At 41.8% G+C, this 21343-nt stretch overlaps 1 protein-coding gene across 2 annotated transcripts in view; it reads left to right on the top strand.

Moving 5' to 3' along the window:
* The first annotated feature begins 1077 nt into the window (after positions 1 to 1077).
* FBXW4 (F-box and WD repeat domain containing 4) overlaps positions 1078 to 21343 on the top strand; it is an 80828-nt gene continuing 60562 nt past the window's right edge. The window contains exons 1-2 of one of the 2 annotated variants that reach the window (XM_058543805.1): positions 1078 to 1819; positions 20901 to 20996. In XM_058543805.1, the coding sequence (XP_058399788.1) occupies positions 1107 to 1819; positions 20901 to 20996 (809 nt within the window). In that variant the 5' untranslated portion in view covers positions 1078 to 1106. Of the gene's footprint in view, positions 1820 to 9395; positions 9963 to 20900; positions 20997 to 21343 lie in introns of those variants that run through there. The other variant, XM_058543806.1, reaches the window with a different exon arrangement.

Below are 21343 nucleotides of genomic sequence, written 5' to 3'. Positions count from 1 at the left end.
AAAATGAAACCCTCAAATTCTTCCTATCAGTATTTGGGGTACAGGATACACAGACAGGGATAGGCATCTCCCCCGCCCCCATCTTACTGCCTAGCCCAGTGCTATCCAATAGAAAGATAACGTGGGCCACAAATGCAAGTCACATGTATAATTTTAAGTTTTCTAGTAGTTACATTAAAATATATTTTATTTAGCCCAATGTATCACAAACCTTATCACTTCAACATGCAATTAACATAAAATTATTAATGAGATAGTTCACATTCTTTTCCTTATGCAGGTCTTCAAAATCTGGTGTTTATTGCCCAGTTACAGCACACCTCAATTTGGACTAGCCACATTTCAAATGCCCAATAGCCAACATGTGACTTGGGGGGACCGTGGTGGACAGCATGGCTAGACTTCACTAGGTTTTTCTCAGCTCTCCCCTCAGATGGGCGCCCTTTGAATGGAACGGGTGGTGTGGGAAAGGGCTCCTGGGTGACCCTCGAGAATCCACTTGCACTTGGATGGTGACTAAGAAGAAGCCCTAGCTTTGCCATGTACTGATGCATGACCGGGGAGTTATGGATTCAGGATCTAGAGGACTGCAACTCCCCAAACGTCTAAAATACCAGCTCAACGGCAAGGCTGGGGTTCACACCCTGTGTGAGAACCTGGGTTAAGGAAACTGCCAATTTCTAGGGCTGCAGTTCCTGGGGCCCTGGTATGTGGCCTGTGGAAAGGAGGCATGACCCGAGGAAGAGAATGGCTCTCAGAGCGGGAACGCCACCCAAGTGGATGCTTCTTGAGGGCAGGGGCTCCAACTAGCCGCTTCTTGAAGGCAGAAGCTCTGCTTGAGGCCTTTGGCCAGGCCCTTAGCGCGCCTCACACGCTAGACATATGAACGCATGTGCTTCCACCAAACGCTCCGGGCGGGAGGGGGGTCCACTCTCCAGCCCAGGCCCGCACCCCGAAGCCGCTCCACGGCCGCGGGTGTGAGGGGCGGGCCCAAGCCTCGGCCCGCGCCGCCCCATGTGACCCGGTCCGACATGGTGTCGCCTCCTCCCGGGGCGGCGGCGGCGGTTCGCGCTCTGCTGCGCGTCGGGCCGGCCCCGCGGCCGCTCATGGGCAGCCTGGGCCGCTTGGGACCCTCCGGGAACAGCGGACCGGGCGAGGGCGAGGGCGGGGAGGCGAGGAAACTGCAGGAAGGGAGGGTCGCGAGGGGGAAGCGAAGGAAGGGGAAGGGGAAGGGAAAAGCGGGAGCAGGGCAAGGCGGAAGAGGAAGCGGGGCGGAAGGAAAGCCGGAGCCGCAAAAGGCGAAGGAGGCAGCGGGGCAGGGGGCCGAGGCGGGAGCGAGGGCTGGCCCGGGGGAGGAAAGAGAGGGAGGCGGAAGCGTGGAGGAAGGGGCGAGAAAGATCGTAAGGGGAGCTGAGGAGAGCGCAGGGGCGGGGAAGGAGGCCAAAGGAAGAGATGATGGGAAGAAGGAGGCATGGAGGGTCAGGACTGGGCGGCGGGAGGACGCAAGGCCGGGGAGAGCACAGGGACGAAGGAGTCAGGCTTGGGGCCGCATCGCCGGGACAGGGGCGGCCATGGCGGCGGCGGCCCAGGAGGCGGCGGCGGCTCGGGAGCCGGCCGGCCGTCCCGCTGCGGGGCCCGCGCTCTGGCTCCTGCCGGAGGAGCTGCTGCTGCTCATCTGTTCCTACCTGGACATGCAGGCCCTCGGCCGCCTGGCTCAGGTGTGCCGCTGGCTGCGGCGCTTCACCAGCTGCGACCTGCTCTGGCGCCGGATAGCCCGGGCCTCGCTCAACTCCGGCTTCACGCGGCTCGGCACCGACCTGTAAGCGCCCGCTCGCCCGCCCGCTCCCCGCCCCAGGCCGGCCCGCGTCCCGGGAAAGGGCGGGGCGCCGCGGCCTGGTCGGTCTGGGGCTGTGTCGCACCCCGAATTCCGAGGCCCACACCCGGCCTCCGCCAAGACCCCTCCCCGAGCACCTTCCTCCTCTCGGAGGCCCCCATCCCAGGAAGCCTCAGAGAGCATCTCTCAGTCAGCACCCTCCCCGTGGGCGGCTCCTCACAATTAGCCATCTTAAGCACTCCCTTCAGCTTTTAATTGTGTCTTTTCGCAGACGTTGACGGCCTGGGTTCCTCAGCCCCAGAGGAGCCCGGCTGGTCTGTGGCTTTGGAGGCTTCCTCTGGTCTAGGTCTAGGACCACGTCCACTGTGTGGTCTATCAGAACATTTTTGTGGACGTTCATCCTCTCACCCTCTTCTAAAGGTTGTTAGGCTTCAGGGCTCGTGTAAAATCGAATGTGGAGAAAAGGGCTCAGACCTGAAAAGAAGGCCCTTGGTCCGAGTGTCAACTATAGTCTATGACTTGATACAGGCAGAACGACACAAAAAGGGTGCCTGCTTATGGAAGGGGCTGGATTAGGTCTAGGCTATGGACAAAGGCATGGTATTGTAATGTGGCCTGTTCTTGGTAGGATCTGAGACCTGTGAATGAAAAACTTTCCTGAACCACTTAAGCTGTTAAATAGGAAGGGAAAAAAAGTATGGAATTGAAGGAGTAAAAGCTTTCAGATTGCACCCAACTTCATCCAATTTGGGTTAAGAAAAAAGGTAGTTCTAATACAGAGTAACAACATTAAAGTTGTTTTAAAACATAAAATGCTATAATACCATCACCTCTAGACAAGTACTCATTTTTAAAAATTACTTTTCAGTTACACATTTCTTCCCCCATCTTAGTTGCTATCTTACTGATCCTAACAGAATAGGTACATAATAAATGTTTGTGGCCTGTACCATAAGGAGATTAAAAACATTCCTCTAATATTAAACTTTCATGTTGTGTCTAGCTTTTTGCTCTTATAGATAACAATGAAATGAATAATTTAATGCATTTTTGGTAACATTTTTATTGAGATATAAGTCACATACCCTATAATATATGTATCTTTTTGAGTTAGGTCCTTAGGATAAATTATCAAGATTGGCATTATTGGATCAAAGGTTATGGTTTGTAAAGGTGTTAATACCAAGTTATAGTGGCACCAGCAACCAAATCAATTTCTTGTGAGAATTTTAAAAATCTTTGCTATTTTAGTGGGCATGTAATGGTATCTCAAAGTTTTGTTATTTTGCATTGCTTTTACTGCTGACCAGGATGAATATTTTCCCATGTGTTTGTTTCACCTGTGAAATTGTCTGTTCCTAGTCTTTGCCCATTTATTATTGGAGTCTTGATGTTTTTCTTATAAAGTTGGAATCTTTGTGGGTCACAGATATTAGGCTCTAGTCTGTCATCCCTGATGCAAGTATTTTTCCTAGTTCTTTTTACTTGACTGTTTTTAACCTGTAGAGGTTTTACACTTAAATGTATCAGGATCTGCCAGTCTTTTGTGATTTTTCTTTTTTTCCTCCAAAGCTGAGAAATTTATAATTCCTCCACAGACCTGATAAATCTGCTCTTTGATATTCTGCTGGTTTTCTTTTCTTTTTTTTTTTTTTGAGGAAGATCAGCCCTGAGCTAACATCCGTGCTAATCCTCCTCTTTTTGCTGAGGAAGACTGGCTCTGAGCTAACATCTATTGTTGATCCTCCTCCTTTTGTTTTTTTCCCAAAGCCCCAGTAGATAGTTATATGTCATAGTTGCACATCCTTCTAGTTGCTGTATGTGGGACGCGGCCTCAGCATGGCCAGAGAAGCGGTGGGTCGGTGCACCCCTGGGATCTGAACCTGGGTCATCAGCAGCGGAGCGCACTCACTTAACCGCTAAGCCACGGGGCGGCCCCTCTGCTGGTTTTCTTATAATTTGATTTTTTTAATAGTTAACACTTTCATCAATACCACTTTTGTTTTGGTGCAAGGGGTGAATTCATCTTTTTTCTAAATGGCTACCTAGTTATCTTTACACCTTTTGTTAAATAATTCTTGTCTTTCCCTTTGTTTTAGAAAGCTTACTTTGCCAAATATTAAGTTTATATATATTCATATATACACACATACACACGTACATATATATGTATATATATTGGATCTGTATCTGAACACTCCATTTTTTTCTACTGATATATTGTTCCATTTCCATACTGTTTTAAATATTGTTGCTTTTTGGTAGAGTCTAATATCTGTTAGGGGTAAATTATCGTTGTTGGATTTGTGTGTGTGTGTGACATCTCCACTCCCACTCAACCCCCCAGCAAAAAAAAATTCTGTGCCTTTTCAAAAGTTTCTGTGATTTTCACTATAAAGTTCCCAAATATCTGTTGTTAGACTTATTCCTAAGTATTCCTAAATATGTTATGCATTTCGTTTTAATTGTGAATACAATCTCTCTTTCAGTATGTTTTCCAGCTGGGTATTGTTAATGCTGTACAAGATTACTATAATCTTTTGTAAATTTTGAACTGGATCATTTTGCTTAACTTTTATTAATTCTGGGATGATTTTGTTGGCAATGATAATGATTCCTTGGGATTTTTGGGGTATGCAGTCTTGTTACCTTCATTTCTTATAAGAAAAACTCTTTCAAAAAACATATCAGTTGACCTATAAGAAAGTTGGCTAAAGTGACTGGAACCCAAACCAGCCAAGGCAAAGTTTGGCTTTCTGTCTCTCCTTATAGAGATTGAATGAATGAATGAAAGAATTGATGTTTATTTTTCTTTCCTTTTCAGATGCTCTAAAAGAGAGAATGGGAATGAGTGTGTATTCTGTAAGCAATAATAACAACAAAATTAAAATGAATTCATAGTATAAAATGCCTTGAGACTGCCAAGTAATATGGCTTTATTATTTATTAGCCATGTGTGTTTTGATTTCTTGGCTATGTCTTAGGATGAGGTATCTCAGACCTTCTAGGGAAGTTTTATCACAGCACTTGATAAAGAGTAGGGTCACTGCTCTTGTTTTCTGAGTTGAAGGGAGAAGTTATGCATGTTACAGCAGGTGGAGAGAGTGTTTACCAGTGTGGTCTGTTTCTGGACAGCTGCAGGGACATGATAAGCCACCAAGAGAGGTGGTTGTCATCCCTCGAGGGAGACGGCATGCACCCCAGTCCTCTTAGGGCATCAGGGAGCCTACGCCCAAAGTTCAGTGAGAGTATGGCTGCTTGGATAGTGGCAAGGCTGTATGTAGTTCATGCTTTGGGCTAATTAACTGTAGACTGGACAGTGGGATAATTTTTATAAGCACAGCACAAAACTTCATTTTATCAGAAGCCACAACCTCACTGCACTGGAGTTTTATCATCTATAAAGAATGAGAATAACATACCCAGTAAAATGAGGCTTAAATGTAGTAATGTGTAAGTGCTAGCACAGTGTACAGCACGTAGTAGGCACTCAGTAAATTGTTGTAAAATGGAACTTTTTAATTGCTTGGCTTCTCTAGTCAGTCTGTATATAGCAAAATTGGAGATGGTTTGACTTGGAGATGCCGCCTTAAGACAGGAGGTGCTGGAACACACGCACACGCACACACACACACACCCCCCCCTTAGTTTCTCTCACCTCTCCTGAATGTTTTTGGAAACCTGACAGCAGAACCTGTGGGCTTAAGGACTGCACTCCCTGCCAAAGAGCCTCTTGATTCTCAGAAACACAAACTGCTAAGGTTTACTGACCTTCTGGCCCAGGGCAAGTCCCATTCAGTTTGGCTGTTCCTAACTGATCATAGCTTTGTTGAGTAAGATGAACTGCTTTGATTCCTTGTGATTTGTTAATGGTCTTATACTTGTGCTTGAAGGCATTTTGGCCACTTTAAAACCACAAACAAATAATTTGCTTCCCTTTAGGCCTCTTGCCCAAACAGTGAACACTGGTAGGTATCCTGAGCTTTTTTTTTTTTTAAAGTGCACGCAAAGACAGTTTGGGTCAGTCATCTGGTTTAAAACCAGTTTCATTTGAAGGTTTTATGAAGCCTAGGGGAATAGAAATATCTTTAATATAAAAATCAAGGAAATGTTTCATATAGCAATCTTTTATGTTTTCCCTACAGAGTAGGGGGAAAACTAACCTAGTTCAGTCTTCAAGAACAAAACAGAGAAATTTAACTCTCTCAGTTTATAAAGTAGGCTAAATGCAAGAGGTTAGACAGTATGACAGGTGGAAGAACAGAGGTGCTATCTGCAAATTCTGATATTGGAAATTAACAGGAGCAAAGAATGGAAAGAAAAAAGTGTCTCTGTGTATGTAAATCTATGTTTGTTTGTTTTTGAATACTTTTGCCACTCTTATGTTAAAGAAAGCTTACTCGAGCCTCTTCCTCCCAAATTAAGTCCTACATGTCTTCAAACTTGAATTTTATTTTAAATATCCTTTGAGCAATACCTGGGTGCTCTCTTGCGTTTGCCTGTGGTGGATTTGCCTAGAATTAACAATAGGTGTTTAGGGAGTAAGGCTCTGAGGTGTTTGCCCTGGCATGTACATTCATTCCTCAGCCAGGGGCTTGTAGGCTTGGAGCTCTTTGAGGCTGGGCGCTGGGGTATCTATTTCAGTGATGATTAACGTCCAGAGTGGTGAGATGGACACAGATAAGCAGAGTGTGTTTGTTTGTTTTAAAATGATTGTACTTAAGAGCATTTTTTTGTCCCCAGAAAGCATAAAGTTTCCTTCCCTAACTCTGAATGGAGAAGACATTGCTGACTGGTTACATTTAAGGCCTAAACAGTGATTTTCAGAAAACAATTAGCAACTTAAAGTAACTTCGGCTTTCTCCTTCACCTTTCTGTGTTACCTAGGAAGGAGAGTCACTGTTCTCCAGTTCATTGAAAGGTTTTATCTATGGATGTATTTATCTTCAGCCATTTTGGCAAGTCTTTGTTTTTAATAGTTTGTGAGTTAATAAAAGTTGAGTTCAGTTTACATACTTAAAATAAATAAAACAATACACCTGTGGAAGCAGGAAATAGTCTAGTGCAGTCAGTACCTCCAAATGCAAACTGGAAGAATGGAAGAGTTCTTTTCCTCCAAGACTGTGAGAATGTAGAAGCTGCTTATATCCTTTCCAGTCTTGTAAAACTTGAATAGTAGGGGATGAATTTCCTAGCTTTCAAGGCAGAAACATGGAGAAATCCAAAGTCCTCACAGTCTGCAAGATGAACAGTTCATACTGGAGTGAAATCTCTGAAAATATTTCAGTACTCCATACTTTCAGTTTTCTGTGTCTAGCACCTTCACCTTAGGTAAAGATTTTGCTTGAGCTGTGGAAATCAAACTGACAGCGAGGTTACTGTGGCAGCATACAGATTTTTTAAAAACATTATTTTTGAGTGTTTGACATATAGAAAGAATTACCTTCCTGTGACAGCTTAATTTTAACTCTGGGTTGACTCTGGCATTGGATTAGTTTCTGGTCCTGACTCATAACTATGGAACAGGGAGAAATGCAAGTAGATTCTTATTGAGGCCAGGCTCCAGTAAATTTTGAAAATTTAAGGTAGGATCAACTGTTTGAAAAAATGAGGAGAATGTTGAGTTTTGAATTTTCAGTGAAAAGTGGCATGCCCCTCACTTTGATCTACAGAAACAGATTTTTGCTAAGTGCCAGAATTTATCTCAGGTGTGTCAGCCATCAGACGAGGTTGAGGCTCTAAAGATTTGGTTTATTCTTTTTTTTTTTTAGTTTTTATTTATTTATTTATTTTTTCCCCCAAAGCCCCAGTAGATAGTTGTATGTCATAGCTGCACATCCTTCTAGTTGCTGTATGTGGGACGCGGCCTCAGCATGGCCGGAGAAGCAGTCCGTCGGTGTGCACCCGGGATCCGAACCCAGGCCCCGAACCCAGGCCGCCAGCAGCGGAGCGCGCGCACTTAACTGCTAAGCCATGGGGCCGGCCCAGATTTGGTTTATTCTTGAGGAAAGTCCTTTCTATTCGGCAGTCGTGCTTGGATTTGAAAAGGATTCAGATAGAACTCCAGTTGTAAACAGTAAAAGCAAAATGGTTGTGCTAATTAAGAATATGTTTATGAATCCTGACTCAGTAAATGCTTGAACTATATCTAAAACTGAGTATGAGACTACCTGGAGAAAGAATTTGTCTCTTGTTAGAGGTTTGCCTGCCTTGTCTCAACTTTGAGTCAGTTCATCATTATATCCAAACTATCTACATTGCCCTCCCTGGAAGTCTGGGCCACCCAATGGGCCACTGTGCCTGCCCCTCTTTAGCCCACAATTAATTGCCAGTACATTCTTTCTTCTTCTCCTTCTTTTTTGGTATTTGACATGAGCTCAAATTGCTGAGAAAGGTGACAACTGTGAAATGAAGACAGGGCTTGGAGACACCTTAAAAAATACATGCAAAGGCCACTAAATGACAAGAGCAGACTGCCAGGCTCTTTCAAAACATCACCACGTCTGTTGACTTTCCATTCCTTGTCCGCAGCACAAAATTGGAGGTCAAAGAATCATAGGAGTTAGCGATGGAAAAGACATTTGGGGTCAGCCAGTTCATCCCTCCGCCTTCTCTTGCCCAATTCCAAATCATTCCTTACATTATATTTTCTCCCCCAGCTCTTGTACAGTTTTCACGGTCTTCACTCAACCCCGGCTATCACCTTTGGGGAATGATGATGGAGGCTCTGTCCGGTTTCTTCTTGGCAAAGAGAGATATTGCCTCTCCCCCCAGTTGACATTTGTGAACTTCTTTGTTGGTGGTCTCAGCTGAGAGGCTGAAGTCTAACTGGAAGTCTTTCTGCTGCCTGGTGATGGGGCTTTTCTAGATAGAAATGAAGTGCATTTAGTGTATGACGATGTTGGGGAAGGGGAAAAGGGCTGGGGTACAGTGTAGCCATTGCTGAATTTGTTTCTAGACTTTTGTTTTTCAAGGCTCTTGACCTGAAAGGAGGTGTGTGTGTGTGTGTGTGTACAAGGAATGTGGTACTGGGAAGGTGGACAGAGACAAGGAAATTATACTAAACAGGAGTTTGGTAAGAACCCTAACTTGGAAATTAGTGGGTTACACAAACAAAAAGTACTAGTGTGAAGTAGTGGAGGATTATTTCAAGAAATACATGTTAGGGAAGAAATAGAGTGGTAGCCTACTGTACAGAAGTTTCAGCTTAGAGTCAAGTTGAGGAGAACAGATGGGCTGGAGGCAAGTATTTTGGACTAGGGGACACTGTTGCTTTTGGGGTCTCCTCTTGCTTTAAGAAAGTACAGAAAGAGAAGTCTTATGCTCACTGGCTGCATGGTTTGGCAGGGGAAATGGTCATTTTTAGAGGCAGCTTTGGAAGGTTACCCCCAGCTTCCCTCTTGTTCCAGCAGCTGTTGGGAGCAGTCCGAAGGGGGTATTATATTTCTTCTGGTAACTCTGCCAAGAATGAGAGGAAATCCACAATCTGGGCTTTTTTGGGGGGTTGGGGATGGGGTGGCAGGTGATGGGACAGGGAAATTAAATTGTTTTATAGTAAACATGTTGAGATACTTTTCCTGGAAAACTGTTTCACTGAAAGGAATGGTATTTCCCCTGCTCACTAACTCCATAATGGGTTGTTTCTCTGTAGAGAAAGGGAAATAGTCTCCTTCCAGTACTTCTTTTTCTTTTTCTCTGTAGCTCCAGCTTTGACTTCCCATGTTTCTTTGAATTTCCCTTTAGTCCATACTGAAAAGGTGAGTCAAGATTCAGATACAGGTGATGTGTGCTTAAGAGGGGCCTCCCTCCAGACGTGAGTTACTAAAGAAGAACCTCTCATTCATCCCTTATCTTGGCTGCAGTTTGACTTTATCATAATGGCCTAGAAACTGGAGATGTAAAAACTTTCTGGGTGGCATCTGGTTCATGTTCTCTCCATCCCTTCATCCAGGCTGGAAGGTCACCCGGGAATTTGAAGCCTGGCCACTGGGACTGAGAACCTGTTTTGGTGATTAATATGGAACACAGTTGCAAGATTAAAAACAATAAAAAACAACCCTGAGAAGCAGAGCAGTATAATTATTCCTCACATTGCAGATGGGGAGCCCAGGGAAAAGTCATTTTGAAGGTATGAGAACAAAGTCCACTTCTGAGTCTGCTAGTGCTTAATTCATGACTCACTTAGAGGATGGCCTGTTCACAAAAAATAGGGGCATCTTTCTTGCTGTTTATTCTCAGAAAGTGCTAGATCAGCCGATTTTTTTTTTTTTTTTAATTTTTTTCCCCCAAAGCCCCAGTAGATAGTTGTATGTCGTAGATGCACATCCTTCTAGTTGCTGTACGTGGGACGCGGCCTCAGCATGGCCAGAGAAGCGGCGCATGGGTGTGCGCCCGGGATGCGAACCCGGGCCGCCAGCAGTGGAGCGCGCACACCCATCCGCTAAGCCACAGGGCCGGCCCTAGATCAGCCTTTCTGAAAGTTTTATTATGGAATTCTTGAAAAACTGATTCTGTGATCATGTGAGTGTGGGAACTACTGTGCTTCACATCCTCTCTCTTGGGGATTCACAATGCCTGTTGGTAAATTAAAGGTACTGAGAAGTCCTGTGATAGGGAGACGTGTTTAATTTTATTTTAGCCAGCACTGTCCAAAATGTTTTGACCATAAAATTCTTTTTTTCCCTGCTTAATATCTCTTAACATCTTGCAGAACAGACACGCTGGTCAAGTACCCCGCAAATAAAGAATTTGCCCAATAGCAGGAGGAAATGAATGTGAATGTGAACATGGCCCTAAATCCTAAGCTCATGTAAAGAATCAGGGTTATGCCCAGTGCTTCTGAAACTTCTTTGGACAGCTTTGACAGTGGGTGCCACATTAAGTTACTTTATCTGCTCAGATTCCTTCCCTCGAGCCTCTCTAACCTAAGAATTTGGAGGCCTTGGTTGAATTCCTGAAGATGTGGTATATTACACATTTTTAGGAAGGGCCTTTGGAGCTTGAAGGTAGCGTGTCCAGGTTTCTAAAAATCTGCGGGTATTGTTGAAAGTGTGACTTGCCAAAGGGAGAACTGTACTTTTGAGAACTTGCTTAAGCAGTCCCTAAGCAGTGTCTGTTGAAATACCTATTATGCTAGAATCACAGTTCTCACCTTTTGTCTAAGACATACTTTTGTATGATGTTAGAATTTTTGTTAGTACATTGAAGAATTAAAAGGCAAATGTCTTTTTTTTTTTTTTTTTGTGAGGAGATCAGCCCTGTGCTAACATCTGCCAATCTTCCTTTTTTTGCTGAGGAAGACTGGCCCTGGGCTAACATCTGTGCCCATCTTCCTCCACTTTATATGGGATGCCACCACAGCATGGCTTGCCAAGCAGTGCGTCTGTGCGCGCCTGGGATCCAAACCGGCGAACCCCAGGCCGCCACAGCGGAGCACACGCACTTAACCGCTTGCGCCACTGGGTCAGTTCTGCGAATGTCTTTTTTTAATAAAGCAAGTTTCAGAAAGTTGAAAACCTATCTATTGTTCACTGTCTGGTATGTTACTGTCTGAGTAGAACTGTTTACTGCCCTGACCTTGTTCTCTTATATCCTTTGAGGTAAAGTTCATATATGTTCCTCTGAACATGCAGTCTTCCTGTTATTTGCAGCAAATTGTGTCATGAGCCACATTGTGGCTCAGTGGTTTGTCTGACAGAAATCTTCATAAAAGCGTGGATCTTTAGTTGAATGAAAATAAAATCTATAAATTGTTTAAAATTTGATGGCACACTTATTTGGGGTTCCTGGTATACCACTGCTTTGCAGCATGCTGGTTGAGATCCACTTTTAGAAGTACTAAGAGGTTTAAGACTTGATCCTATGGGATTTATGAGTGTATTGGACAAACAAGACATACAGCTGTGAAAAGCTAACAATGCCTAGGTTTATGGTAGGTTCAGTGTGAGGGTTCACATGAGAGTAAGAGGAATGTTCGGAGGAATCAGGGAAGTAGAAGCTTAAGCTGGATGTTGAAGAATGGGGGGATTTGACTAGTGCCCAGAAGAGGGAGGGAAGCAAGCATTTGTCAGGGGCAAAGGTAGGTTGGTGCTGGCAATATAGGAGAAGGTATGGGTATAGGAATGAATGTAGAAGAAATGGGCTTGGCTGGAGTTCAGTTGCATATTGTGGAACCATGGAGGCGAGGTTGAATGAGAAAGGTAAGTTGACATTTGGAGGCCTTTCAAGGGAGATGTGGGTCTGCTCCATGCTCTCCTTGTGCATGGCCTGACCTCATGCTGGCATGTTTCCTACAATCTCACTTCACCATGGGTGTTGGGGCTATTCCACATTCCCTGGCCAGAAGGGTAAGCAATTTAACACAGTATAACGATCTTTTTTGAACCTTAATTATAGACCTTTGCTGCTGAGGCCATTGGAGGATTTAGTCTAACACAAGTATAAATTAAGACTGAAATGTTTCTTATCTTGAGCTGTTTAAAAACTTGTACTTTAAAGCCATATTCTTAGTCTTGGTGGAAGAGCTGGTGGGTACAGACAATATGGGGGATAATCTGCTTTCTGGAGAGCAAGAAGATCAAAGAAATCAAGAGACAGTGTCAAGTTAAAATTTCAAGCCCCCAAGCATCATTTTGCATAGCCGTCTCCCCCCTTGAGATGGCCTTGTTCTACCTTTGTGGACAGATACCCTCTCCTGAATTCCCAAGTCAACAGGAAATTATGCTTATGGAAATCATGCCAGTCTTGCAGGTAGGCAGCATTGGTGGCATCAAGGGGAATCACACTTCAAGATGGGGCGGGAAGGGAAACTGATTTGTGATCCAGGAGTTTGCTGATCTTAGAGACCATGCAGGTTTAAGACTTCTGCAATATACCCATACTTCCCCCTCCTTCACCCCCCAGCCATTTTTCTTCAGACTAGGTTTATTTATTTGCTTTTGGTTTGGGGTATGAGCTAGGAGAAGTGAAATGAAAGAGGACACTAGATAACTGCCTAGATTAATTTCTGTCCCTTTGGACTCACTTGTGGCCAAGATTTTAAGGAGCCCGATAGCTTACTGTGGGTACATGTTGTGTTGTTTTTGTTTAAAATAGGTCATGCACCCAGGAATGCAGTCAAACTATAATGGTGACTAAGTGCCGGAAAGCTAAGAAGGAGGGGGCCCAAGTGGAAAAATGAGCCTGAGGCAAGAGAAGGAGGGCTGGGAAAATGGAAGTTCCACCAGGCCCACAGGCTGGGTTAGAGATTCCTCCGCGCATTAACAGTCATGCGAGAGGTTTATTTACAGGGCACTAATCATTTTGGGGGGGAGAACCCCCACTTTACACTAGTAACTGTGTTGGAGAAACAGCCAACCAGAGAGCATTTCAAGGATGGGAACAAGGGTCCTTACTGAATTCCCAGGGGCACCTGCTCCTGTCTTCTCCGGCACTTCTGCTGCCTTGTTCTACCGACCCCCTTTGGACTGCTTTCAGAGAATGAAGATTTTTTTATTCCTGATCTTTCAGGTGTTGAAGCCAGTAAGAATATAGATAGGATTTGGCCACCAGCTAGGGAAACTAACCTCCAGAGATGATTGAAGGAATATAAGAAAAGAAAAAGCTGAGTTGTTAAGCTGCTTTTAACAAAGTGGTGCTATTTCTCAAGTGAAAGCCAAATGGAATGGTTTTAAAAAGTCGAAATTTGATTTGAAAAAGTGGAGCCAAGTATTTTGGTGATGGTGTTCGCTGTGAGAGAGGATAGCTGCACCTGCTGTTTGGTAGCAGCTTCTAAAGTTCAACTTTGAAAGTTTCTTGTTGCTGTGATCAGGCCCTCAGGGCAGTGCTTTGACCCTTAGTAAAGTGTCACCAAATAGCAGTTAAGTGACCACGGAGATGAGAGAAGCATTATCCTTATCCCAATTCAGGAAATATATTGATTCTTTCCCCCTTTTTTTCCTTCCTGCTCTGATCCAGAATATTCAATTTTTGGTTTCACCTCCACCTATTAATTTAGATGTAACTCAAGAGGAGGAGTTGACTACAAATGATCTCTTCTTTTATATCAGGGAGGGATTTGCAGATAAGCTTTGACAGGGAGTCTAATCTTTTTCCTTAGTTCAGTTCTTTTGGTCCATCCTGGTGGCTATCTTTTACTGTGCTCAGTTCTTTATCCAGCTGGTAGCGTAGGTTGCGCTCTAGCAATGTGAAACCAAGCACCACGTCCACCCAATGGACGAATTCAGGAATGTATTTTAACTTTACATGTGTACACCCAAATCCTAATTATTCAGCCTGAAAGAGGACTAAATTTGACATTAGAAGAACAATTTCTTTTCTTTTTTTTTTTTTTTTTGGTGAGGAAGATCAGCCCTGAGCTAACATCCATGCTAATCTTCCTCTCTTTGCTGAGGAAGACTGGCCCTGAGCTAACATCTATTGCCAATCCTCCTCCTTTTTTTTTTTTCCCCCCAAAGCCCCAGTAGATAGTTGTATGTCATAGTTGCACATCCTTCTAGTTGCTGTATGTGGGACGCGGCCTCAGCATGGCTGGAGAAGCGGTGCGTGGGTGCACGCCCAGGATCCGAACCCTGGGCCGCCAGTAGAGGAGTGCGCATGCTTAACCACTAAGCCATGGGCCGGCCCAGAAGAACAATTTCTAATAGTTAGAATTAAGTTAGGAGAAAAACAAATGATTATTAGATTAGCTCTAGTGATGACACCATTAATGGATATTAACTATTACATATATTTATGTAAAAATAATTTAACTTTTTGTAGTGATTTATAACTTACACTGTGCTTTGTTTTAGTTGTTATCTTTAAAACACCACTATTGTGTGAAATATTATCCTTATTTCATAGACGGACAATTAGAGAAGTTAGGTAACCGGAGTTGTATAATTAGTAAGAGACAGAACTGGGATTCAGATCCAGTCTCCTAAGTCTGTGTTCTGTGCTTTTTCAACAACTTCATTTAGTCTACTATTTAGTTAAAGGTAAACTGAAAGACCTAACTATCAACAATTATGTGATATATTAAAAAAAATTGCTCACTTCCTAAAGTACCGTCTATTTACCTCTTCTGACCTGTTATTTATGGACACATTATTTTATGTAGTGTCTCCTCACCTCTACCTTTATAAATTTGACTTAGTTTTAAAATTACCATTACTTGTTATAGTCATTTCCAAAATATTTTGCGGTCCTCACATTTGTAATTTCTAGTGGCAATATATGCCATTGTATTAGTATACCATTCTCCCCCACAGACAGACATTTGGGCTATTTCCAGATTTTAGCTCTAATATATAGCTGCGACTGTAAATATCTTTGTGAAAAATATTTTTTTTCTTTTGAATTATTTCTTTGTGATATAGTGCCCAAAGTGGGAATGCTGGGTCAGAAGTTGTCATTTAACAAGTTTTCTTGACAGAATTCCTTTCTGAAAGGCTGAACCAGCGTGCTACCAGCAATATATAACCAAACCCAAACCCTTCTCTCAAACCAAAGCTAATGTCTGGTTTTTTCCACTTAATAGATGTGAGATTACTTTAAGAGTTGTGTTAATGAGTATGTCTATAAACGATTATTGTTGCAGGGTGTTTCCCTGGCGTTTTATCATGTGAACACTGTGTGACTGTTCTTATCTTCTTTTACAGGGTATTGAAGACAGGGTATTATCCTCATAGATTTTTACCAGTCCCCTAAAAGTTTTAGAGATAAGACTTGTACCTATAGTATTAATTGTTAATTTTCCCCTACTCTGTTGCTTTCATTTTAATCTCTTTTTTCTTCTATGCAGTATTTAAAATTTAAATACTTTAAAATCTTCTAGTTAAAAAACTCTTTTAAATTCACTCTTTCATTTTTTTGGAATTTACTGTATTGTGATATGAGATGGTAATTTAAATTGGTTTTTTGCTCTATTGATATCCAGTTTTATCAACATCATTATTATTTTAATGAATATTTTTCTCTTTACCAAAATATTACGTTGTAGAAAAATTGGAAAATACATAAAAACACAAAGAAGAAAATAAAAACACTCAAAGTTGCCTATCCACAGTTAACCATTTTAGAGTACTATATCCTTCCAGTATTCTTTCTAGGCATATATATTCTTTTCCCTCCCTCCTTTCTTTAATTTTATGTTATTTATGTATTTATTTATATATTTATTTTAATTAATTAATTAATTAATTAATTTTTTGTGAGGAGATCAGCCCTGTGCTAACATCTGCCAATCCTCCTCTTTTTTCGCTGAGGAAGACTGGCCCTGGGCTAACATCCATGCCCATCTTCTTCTACTTTATATGCGACGCCTCCACAGCACGGCTTGCCAAGCAGTGCATCGGTGTGCTTCTGGGATCCAAACTGGCGAACTCCCGGCCGCTGCAGTGGAGCACACGCACCTAACCGCTTGTGCCACCGGGCGGCCCCTCCCTCCCTCCTTTCTAATAAAGTTGGGAACATGCTCTACAACCCCAACAGCACTAATTAAGTAGTGATTTCTTTCTTTACTGTAAAATTTTACTTTGTCCATTATATAGTAAGTTCGCATCAGTTTGGTTAATTTCTGCTTTCTTTTTTAAAAATGAAAGACAGTTTGCTTATTTCCAATGTCATCTAATTGGATAGAATGCAGGAAGTATAATTGCTCTGTCAACAAACACTTATTGATACTTACTATGCATAAGGCATTGGGTAAATGAAAATGGTGCCTGGCGCATCATAAGCACCATATTAAATGTTTGTTAAATAAATTATCTTTGGAAGCATGATCCAGAGAAATTGTGGCACTCTAAAATCATTTTTAAATAGTATTCAGTTGGGTTAACTAAACTCTACTTACTATATTGAAAGATTCTCAGTAGTAAGATTTGAAATAAAAATATGTTTTGGGTTAACTTTCTTTTTTTTTTTTAAAGATTTTATTTATTTTATTTTTTCCCCCCAAAGCCCCATTGGATAGTTGTGTGTCGTAGCGGCACATCCTTCTAGTTGCTGTATGTGGGACTTGGCCTCAGGATGAACGGAGAAGTGGTGCCTCGATGCGCACCCGGGATCCGAACCCGGGCCACCAGCATCGCAGCGCGCGCACTTAACCACCAAGCCACAGGGCCAGCCCCTGGGTTAACTTTCTTTTAGCCAGAAAATTGTAACAAGAAAACCTTTCCTAAGTGTTGGCTCTCTTTAAATTGTTTCAAAAGATAGACATGAAATTATGGATATATAAAAATTAAAAATGCATGAATAAAAAGCTAAAAATTAAATAAAAAGAAAATAATAAATTGGAAAAAAATTGGCAACACAGAATATGTAAAGAGCTTTTATGAACTTACAAGAAAAAGACCATGAACCTAATAGGAAGAGGGGCAAAGGTCATGAAAAACATTTCACAGAAGAAATGCTAATGGCTTTCAAACACATGACCAGATATTCAGTTTTGTCCATAATTGGAAAAAATACCTGTTTAAACAACATGGGAGGAATCTTTTTTTACTTCTTAGAATGGCAAAGATAAAAAGAAAATTAAAAAATGTCAAGATCATGAAAAATAAGGAGAGACTGAGAAACTGCTATAGACCAGAGGAGACTAAGGAGACATGATAATTAAATACAATGTGGATGCTAGATGGATCCTGGGACAGAAAAAGACAGTGGAGAAATTGGTGAACTCTGAGTAAAATTTGGAGTTTAGTTAATAGTAATGTACCAGTGTTCATTTCTCAGTTTTGACAAATATATTACGGTTATATAAGATGTTAACATTAGGGAAGCCCAGTTAAGGGTACATGAGAACTCTCTGTACAATCTTTGCAACTTTTCTGGAAATCTAAAATTATTCCAAAATTAAAAAGAAGAAAATCAAGGATATTCAGAAATAAATAACTCTAATATGATATTGGAAGTATAAGTTGGTATAACCTCTTTTGGATGACAATTTGGCAGTATCCATCAAAAGAAAAAATACACAATTTCCTTTGACCCATTCAATATCATTGCTAATAATTTTTTTCTCTAGATATATTCTCACACGTAAATTGAGGTATAAAGATATTTGTTGTTTATAATAGCTAAAGTCTGGACACCTTATAAGTGTCAAGTAGGTGACTGGTTAAATGACAATTGAGTCACACAATGGAATTCTGTGCAGCTGTTAAAGAGAATGAGATGAATCTAAATGTATTGATACAGAATGATCCCCAAGACATATTGTTAAGTGAAGAAAGCAATGAGTAGAATAGTATACTACTATTTTTTAAATTAAAAAATGGGTATATAGGGCCGGCCCCGTGGCATAGTGGTTAAGTTTGGCATGCTCTTGGCAGCCCACATTCCAGGGTTTGGATCCCAGGTGTGGATCCACACCACTTGTCAGCCATGCTGTGGTGGCAACCCACAAACAAAATAGAGGAAGATTGGCACAGATGTTAGCTCAGGGAGAATCTTCCTCAACAACAACAACAAAAAAGTGGATATATGTATAAATACATACACACCCCAATATATATGAATCTACAGTGTATAATATAGTTGCCTCTAGGGAGGGTCTCAGCCAGGAGTGAGAATGACTCACTTTTGCATTGTTAACCTTTCATATTATCTGCATTTTTTTTTTACTATGGGCATTTATTACTTTATTAACCAAAAATAATTATTCTAGGCCAGGAGGCAGTTATCATTTATCTAGGAATGGATTACGTATCTTCTCTTTCTGCTTGCCACAACCATCCTTTCTAACCTGTATCTGTTAGCATCTTGAAAGCAGGACTTGCTTGCTGCCTTTTAGTAAAGAGTGGTAAGTGTGAAGGTATAGTAAAGGAGAAGAAATATGTGTCTCTTTCCTTTTCTCAGTAGACGTGGCAGTGATCACTCTGTGTCCCAAGCAGTGTACCTTGTATTGTCCAGTGGAGTAAGCCAAGGAGACACAAGGGAGATGAGGAGGCCTGAAATGGAATTTTTAAGTCCCTGCCCACAGTTCCAAAATTCTCTCCAAAGGGGCAGTTTCAAAGGGGCTTTGAACTCTTCTCTCTATCCCCTACTACTCCAACCCAGCCCCAAACTATGCCATTCCTACTGCTGGTGTGTTCCCTCATCTCTTACTGTTTTAACTTTCCTCATCCAGAAAGTACTATTGACACCCCCCTCCAATATTTTTTTAAATGAAAATTTTAAAACATAGACAACTTGAGTGAATTTTGCAATGAACACTCATATACCCACCACCTGGATTCTACAGTTAACATTTTACTATATTTGCTTTATTATGCATTTCAAAGTGAGTTGCAGATATCAGTACACTTCACCCCTAAACACTTCAGCATCCATGCACATCATTGACTAGAGTATATTAGTTTATGTTTCTTTTTATGTTTCAAGACAAATTTATACACAGTGAAATGCTCAAATTTTAGGTGTATCATTTGATTCGTTTTTGACAAATGCGTACACACCTGTGTAACCCAAATCTCTTCAAGAGTTAGATATGGAATGTTACCCAGAAAGTTTCTACATGTTCCTTCCCAGTCAATCCCTTTCCCCATCCTGGTGGAAATCACTATTCTGATTTTTTCACCATAGATTAGTTATCTTTCTCAAGCTTCACATGAATGGGATCATACAATATGAACTCTTTTGTGTAAGATTTCTTTCATTCATCATAATATTTTTGAGATCCACCCACATTACTGTGTATATCAATAGTTCTTTCTTTTCTTTGCTGAGTAGTATTCCATTGTATGACTATACACTGTGGTGTGTTTATCCATTCTCCTGTTGATGGATGCCTGGGCTATTATGACTAAACTTCCTATGAATATTCTTGTGTAAGTCTTTTTGTGAACATATGCTTTCATTTCTCTTGGGTAATTGCTAGGTCATAGAGTAGGTATATGTTTAGGTTTATAATGAACTGCCAGACCTTTTCCCAAAATGGCTTTACCATTTTGCCTTCCCACCAAGAATGTAGGAGAGTTCCTTATTGACCTTCAAAAAATGTGTATACATATCCAGAGAGGATTTCCCCATATTTTCTGGATATAAGCCCTTTGTCAAATATACGTTTTGTGAATATTTTCTCCCAAACCATGGCTTGTGTATTCATTTTGGTGAGCAGAAGTTTTTAATTTTGATAAAGTCTAATTTATTGAAATTTTCTTTTATGTTATTGCTTTCTTTGTCATTTTTTTTTTTCTGGTGAGGAAGATTGGCTCTGAGCTAACATCTATTGAGATTGGCTCTGAGCTAACAACTGTGCCCATCTTCTTCTATTTTGTGTGTGGGATGCTGTCACAGCATGGCTTGATGAGCGGTGCGTTGGTTTGCGTCCAGGATTCGAACCTGCGAGCCCTGGGCTGCCAAGGCAGAGCGCGCTAACTTAACCACTACGCCACTGGGCCAGCCCCACTTTCTTTGTCTTAAGAAACCTTTGCCTACCCTCTAAGTCACAGTGATATTTTTACGTATTTTCTTCTAACAGCTTTATAGTTCTAGATTTTATGTTTAGGTCTGTGATCTATTTTGAATTTTTTTTTTTTTTAAAGATTTTATTTATTTATTTTTTCCCCGCCAAAGCCCCAGTAGATAGTTGTATGTCATAGCTGCACATCCTTCTAGTTGATGTATGTGGGACGCGGCCTCAGCATGGCCGGAGAAGCAGTGTGTCGGTGTGCGCCCGGGATCCGAACCTGGGCCGCCAGCAGCGGAGCGCGCACACCCAACCGCTAAGCCACGGGGCCGGCCCCTATTTTGAATTTTTTCTGTATGATGTGAGGTGGGGGTCAGGGTTCATTTTTTTTCCTTATGGCTAGCCAGCCAGTGGTTCCAGCACCCGTTGTCATCTTTTCTCCATTAGATTGCTTTGGCATTGCTATAGACACTTTAAAGGCAGGCTGTTGTCTTTGGCTTTCTTGGTTATCCTAGTACTGAGAGAGAAGAGTTATTCCTTTCTTGTCTCCTAACCCCTTTACTTATATCCAGATATATTCTGGATGTTCCTGAGTCCTGACTTGTAAACCTCTGGAATTTTCTCTGGTTGGCAATGAGTTGTAGTGAGTGGATTATCTGTTGTGTCTGGACACAGGATGGCCAGTGTACCAGTGAAGGAACGGGTGAAGGTGTCTCAGAACTGGAGGTTGGGGCGCTGCCGAGAGGGGATTCTGCTGAAGTGGAGATGCAGGTAAGTAGCCTCTTGACTCTTTTAAACTACCTGCGACAGAGAAGCGCACTGGGGAAGTGAAAAATATGGTCCTAGCTAGAGTGTCAATGTGCCTGTCTTGGGTGATGTGGCACTGGTGATCCTTTAAACACCACAAAGGGGACATCAGAGGGACAACTTTTTTTCACATTTAAAAAAAGGATTACAAAAAATGTACTTTATTTTAACGAATTCTGTATTTTTTATGATTATAAAAATAATAAATGTTTATTGTAGAAATTTGAAAAAAATAGAAAAGTTTAAAGAAGAAAATAAAACTTACCTATTATCCTACCACTCAGAAGTAACCACTGTTAGTGTATCTCATC

The sequence above is a fragment of the Diceros bicornis genome, chromosome 6 (assembly GCF_020826845.1).
Source record: "Diceros bicornis minor isolate mBicDic1 chromosome 6, mDicBic1.mat.cur, whole genome shotgun sequence".
Lineage (NCBI taxonomy): Eukaryota > Metazoa > Chordata > Mammalia > Perissodactyla > Rhinocerotidae > Diceros > Diceros bicornis.
This window is presented reverse-complemented; position numbering and strand designations above follow the sequence as displayed.